The sequence below is a fragment of the Diadema setosum genome, chromosome 20 (assembly GCF_964275005.1).
Source record: "Diadema setosum chromosome 20, eeDiaSeto1, whole genome shotgun sequence".
NCBI lineage: Eukaryota > Metazoa > Echinodermata > Echinoidea > Diadematoida > Diadematidae > Diadema > Diadema setosum.
Genome location: NC_092704.1, coordinates 19,187,507 through 19,193,506, shown reverse-complemented (window position 1 = coordinate 19,193,506; position 6,000 = coordinate 19,187,507). Strand labels below are relative to the sequence as shown.

Here is a 6,000-nt window from a genome sequence, read left to right as displayed (position 1 = left end):
ATAAGTAGTTCATCATGAGTCAATTGCTTCAGGGCTAATCCGCTCGAAATTAATATTGGGATAGTGAACAAGATTTCCTGCAGTGAGGAGTTACCATAATGTTAATGGTTACAGCTCGTTATTCCGAAGGTTCGTTATTCCGAAGGCTCTTTATTCCTAAGATTCGTTATTCCGAAGGTTCATTGTTCCGAATTTCATTTTCGGATTAACCAATCTTCGGAGTAACGAACCTTCGGAATAACGCCACAAATTTTCGGATTAACGAACCCTTTTTCATTTTCGGATTAACGAACCTCTAGATATAAGGAATTTGCGTGTTTCGGATTAACGACCCTTCGGAATAACGAACCTTCGGAATAACGAACAGCACCCAATATGGTTATCTAAGAGACTTCAGTCACAAACAGGAATCAGGATTCTGTCGTAACTATAGAGAGATTTGTGCTTACAAAATGTTTTATCCAATTATATTGTGTGTTAAGGACTACCTGCATATTATACTCTATATACTCTTTACTGCAGGAAAATATAAACATGCGTGGTATCCACTCCTTTCTTTGGTGTGTTTTGATATCCCCGTTTCTTTTATACGGATATAAATTGCATATCATTTTAATTCATCCGACTCAGTCTGGTGCGTATATTATGTAATGAGATATGTTGGTAAGTATCGTATAACTTCTTTCTTTTTTTAGTTTGACCAACAAGAAAAGTCTCTGGTGAGTGGAAAGACAAAGCAAATAATGAAACATAGATGTATATAAATATAAAACAAATGTCCAAGATTAGCGACTTGTATGAAACATCGCATCTTCCTAACCCTCAGGTTAAGAAATTTAAGCGCATAATGACTGCACACTTAAATCCTGTATAACATGGTAAAAATTAGGTTCCATGACATTCACTGCTGTGACAGTTACTTCCATGAAATATCTGCACGCTATATAGGCCTAAATAAGCCAACATAAAACCTACCTGCAAACATAACCCTAACCCTAATCCTGAGGCCTTGGAGAAAATAAGACAGGAACAATAATTGTCGCTAGAGCAAATGTCGAGTCACCAAAAAATAACATCAAACCATTTCACTCTTATACTTAACTCCTATTATAATTTAGATATAACATTATTGGTCTGCTTTAGCACAGAAAAAACGAAATAATATATGAGTTTATCGGCCCCTGCCGGCACAGACCTGGCGATGTCCTAACTGAGCCCTGTTCAGTGTACTAGTAGTCAATAAAAGTTATCGCAATTTCTTGAATATCGCCATCTGTTGCCCCCTTCGTGCGATTGTAGTACTCATAGTACTAGTACCCTATTCTAGACACTACTGAAATAGATATCTTTTTACAATAATTGATAACTAGAGTAATTTTCTGCATCAAAATTTTCATTAATATGTAACCACAAATAACCTTACCTATCGAGTACATACAAAATATATTACAAAAGTGAGATGTTGCTTTTCAAAAGCCCGAGAAGTAAAACTATAGTCAAGCACAGAAGTACATGTATGAACATTTCAATGTGGATCAAACCCAAACCAAAGATAGGTTCTAGAATCTCTTTGACCCAAACCTACGAGCGCGCGCTCTCTCCCTCTCTCTCTCTCTCTCCCCATAAAATACGTGCATGCACCATACCACCACTGTACCTCTCTCCCCATACCAGTCCAGCACAAGGCGCAGCTAGCAAACATGCATGATGAGTATTTTGTCTTGTGTAAGACTACGAGTTAACGAGCAGAGGTGAGGTGACAACCCCAAGTGGGTGGTTTCCCTAAAAATACTTCGCGTCTATCCAAAATGCAGCTAGTTTTCAACATATGAATTCTCCTGCTGGTAGAATGGTTTCTAGAAGTATCACTTATCAGCAAGAGCCGTAAAATGGTGAGTGAATTCAATTCTAATTCAGCCGAAAGCTAGTGATACGCCGTCTGGTCTGTGGACGATCAATCCCGTGTAGGCCGCCGTAGCGTAGTATTAATTTACCCCATGTTATTATCCAGTGATCCACGATAAGATCTGTGGGAGTGTACGGTGCAGTGCTGAAGTCGAGAGTGCAATGAATGAAGTGTAGTAGGCCCTAGGGCCTATTCGTGCGCCGGTGACAAAAGTAGTAAACACTGGTAAACATTGCAATCGTCTGAAACTGAGAGCAAGATATAGGCCTAGACTAAATGTTTTTATACTAAACGTCATTTAGAATATGCTGATTCAAGGTGTGTTTTAGACGACAGAGAGACTAAGGTGTTACACCTGTCTGCAACATTAGACAGTTCAGTTCAGTTATTCAAACCAAATCAAACATGACAAAAATACAAGACATAACTGTACAAATTTAGAATGACATTAGACAAGCTTTTCCAATGTGGTTGGCATGGCAAGTATAGGCCTAACTACACGCAGCCGCTGTCGCAAAGCGACAGCGGCTGCGTGTAGTTAGGCCTATACATGGTTACACCGAAGGAGGAAAATATTTTGCCAAAAATCAAAAATTTGATGTAAAAATGCAGAGTTTAGAATCAAACTGTTTGGCCGATCGCGCTGGAAATCGTCGCACACATATGTTATAACGTTTTGGGAAAATATGTAAATGACGGGAGTGAAGAGCCAATGATGATGCAGCTTCGGTGCAGCTCCCGATTCATGAATGAAAAATGTCATTGTCAATGCGTGAGAGGGCAGTAGCGAATTGCGCATGCGCGGTTTTCAGGGCACGAACCTTCTTGATGCGTACAACATTATAAGGAAAATAAAAAGAGAATTTCACAAAACTTTATTTTGTGAATAAAGTGCACATTTCTTCAACTCGTTACTGATTTGTGTTAAGGGAAATATTATTCCCTTTGCCTTCTGAAAGAAAGAAGTCGAGTGTTCTTATGTGAGAAAAGTGAAAATATGTTGAATTTTCTTTATTCTTCGTTGTACTCATGTGACATCACAAGCTATAGTAGTCTCCTCATCCAGCCGTGACTGAGCAGAAACTTCAAAAATTCATTTTGAACGGATTGTCCGATTTTCCTCAAACTCTCAGTGACGTGCTCTACTAATATTGCTGCATTCACTCAACCCACATGTCTATGAAGGTGAACTTGTCCTTTACAATGGTGTAAGTGGCATGAAGTTTTACAAGCAATTAAAATAATAAATCCAACTCAACTTGTCACTGACACAAATGACCCATAATTCTACCACAACAACGTCCAAAATTTGACCGCCTGCTAATAATACGCTTGGTTTGCGCGTGGTCGAACCTTGGCACAAGGGGCTTGGTGCTGGTGCCGCCATAGCCAGAAAGCTGTACGCAAGCTTTGCTTCCTTTACAACTAACGTAGACAACTAGTCTATCCAATCTAAGTTAGAGTAAAACCCCCAGTTTTCGGCCAGCCTCCAGAATCCGGACACTTATCACTTATTACAAGCCAGCAAATTCTACTGTCACAACACAAGCATACCACGTCATTTCACATACTGGCACACTCGTTCACCACAGGAAAGTGCCCGAGTCACCTCCAAAAATCCATCTAAAATCCCAAGTTTCGCCATAAAAAACGCAGAATCGGCGCAACTTTTCCGCAAATTAGGTCCTGTGATGAAGAATCAGGGTCGCTGAAAAAGCGCAAAAAATTGAAAAATTATGCTGTTCGGTTTCAAGATTTTTCACCTATCGCAAGCTCAGAGTGTAATGGTATCCTCAAAAAACACGAAAGAAAAACAAAATCACTGTACATTTGTACGTGCCAATGCAGTGAATAAATGTTCAGGGGCTGAATGCAAAAGCCGAGTCACCAGAATTCGGACACAAACGGGCACCGCAATGTCCCCGATGCAACCTTGCGCAAACAAGGTATGGCACGCGCTCATTTTTCAGTGGCCTTGTATGCATATTGACATTGAACACGCGTACAAATGTAGCACGTGTCCGAATTCTGGGGGATTAACAAGGTAATAATATTTGGGGATTTTGTGAAATGTTATGATGTATTTAACAAAATCAACATTGAGAAAAAGTAGTTTGATATATATATTCAGCATACTTTTTATAGATCATATAATTTTGTATGTATTATTTGAGTTGAAAAAATATTGCAGAAAAGCTTAAGTGTCCAAAAACTGGTGGTTTTACTTTATAGTTACTGAATGTCTGTCCGGAATTGATTTTGGGTGGTGCGACAGAGTTGACAGATTTAAGGAAAGTAATTAACTTTATAGTACTTGTGTAGTACCATTAGTCGCTGCATAACAAGGTAGAACTAGAAGATGTCTACTGCTTCATTGGGAACTACATTGATTGGTCAATGCACAGGCTGGGAACAAGCGGCTAAGCTACAGAACATTGTAGTTCTGTAACTATACAAATCCCTGTCACTGCACAGTAAGTTGTAACAGGGTTTTCCCAATCGCTTTCAAAATACCTAGCTTGCTAGGGACTCAGTGCGACCATGGTGCGACTATCAAGTGGGGTACACTTGGAAACTCAGACCTACATAAATCTAATCTTGATCATTTATATGCTCTATTGATACTGTAAAACATGACATTTTTGCAGCATGAAATTTTCACATACATAGTATGGAAGCCGACAGCCTTATTCGCAGCATGAAATTTTCGCAAGTTGCCTCTAACATTCATTGCATATACAATGTAGTGTAGACAAGATCTTTAATTTCGTGAAACTTGGCTCTTGCGAAATTCGTGAAATCAAAATGCATGCAAACATTCCTGGTTTTACAGTACGGTTTCCACATGATTATCCACCTAGTAAAGGCAGAAGTTACATAATTGCTGCACTTAAAGGGAACCCAAACCCAAAGAGCAATGTAGATTGACTGAAAGCAGCAACATTAGAACACATCAGTGAAAGTTTGAGGAAAATCGGACAATCGATGCAAAAGTTACGAATTTTTAAAGTTTTGGTGTTGGAACCGCTGGATGAGGAGACTACTAGAGGTTATGACGCACCTGTGGACAACAATATAAAGAAAATATAAGGAAAATTCCACAAAAATTCACTATTCCAGCATTATGAAAGAGCACTTGACTAACCACTTAAGAGAAAGCAGGGGGAATAATTGCTACCCTTAACATATTATGTTAGTACAGTATTCATCGCATAATCGGGACAGGCTGGGAGTAGCAAACACGGCCCCTTTAAGCGGGGTGCCCGATTTCACGTTGAGCACTCACCATACACTAATGGCATACGACATGTACATGTGTAGTGCACACACACACACACACACATGCATACTGACGTACTGTACATGTTATGAATACACAACCACGCTACCCCACGGCGTGACCCTCTAGCTCTCCCTGCATTCTCGCAACGATGTAGAGTCATCGCAACCAGGTTCTTCTTCTTCTGTCACCTCTCTTCGAACACAAAATATGTGGATTAAAAGCTAGCACTTTTTTAAACATTTGTAGAATTCTTGGACACGTAGGGCATTCTGTATAAATACATATCCACAACCATGGGAAATGATTACCCAGAACTGATGTGGGAACGTCAATGAAAAGTCCTTCAATCATTCAATCATCACGGCTTGATTGTTTACTTGCCGCGATCACTGCACTGTGTGTGTTGTCAATATGTAGCGATCTAGCTCGCCATATATACACATGTACAGAAAAGCGAAGGCGGGCAGCGAGCTGAAATGTACTGGATGGACGGAGGTCAAAACACACCAGTCCAAAGCTTGCTTTGTAAGTTCGATGTAAACGACAACTGATAGGGAATCTTTGAAATATTGTGGTATTTTGGTAGATTTTTTGTGTAAAATATCAACAAAATCAAAGATTGCTTGAAGAAAAATTGTCCCGTTTATCAGAGGTCCCCGCCCGATTATCCAGTGAAAATAACGTGCATTGGAAATGTTTCTGAGAAGCGTATGTCATTTAAGCGAGGTTCCCGATTATCAGATGCCCGATTATGCGATGAATACTGTATCAAGTTGATGGAATGTGTAATTTTCATGAAAAATGAATGAAC

The 6,000-nt window shown here is 39.6% G+C and overlaps 1 protein-coding gene across 1 annotated transcript in view; it reads left to right on the top strand.

Moving 5' to 3' along the window:
• The first annotated feature begins 1,758 nt into the window (after positions 1-1,758).
• The window catches only part of LOC140243290 (sorting nexin-13-like), a 64,991-nt gene continuing 60,749 nt past the window's right edge, over positions 1,759-6,000 (top strand). The window contains exon 1 of the mRNA XM_072322959.1: positions 1,759-1,892. Coding sequence (XP_072179060.1) covers positions 1,890-1,892 — 3 coding nt within the window. The 5' untranslated portion in view covers positions 1,759-1,889. The remainder of the gene's footprint in view (positions 1,893-6,000) is intronic.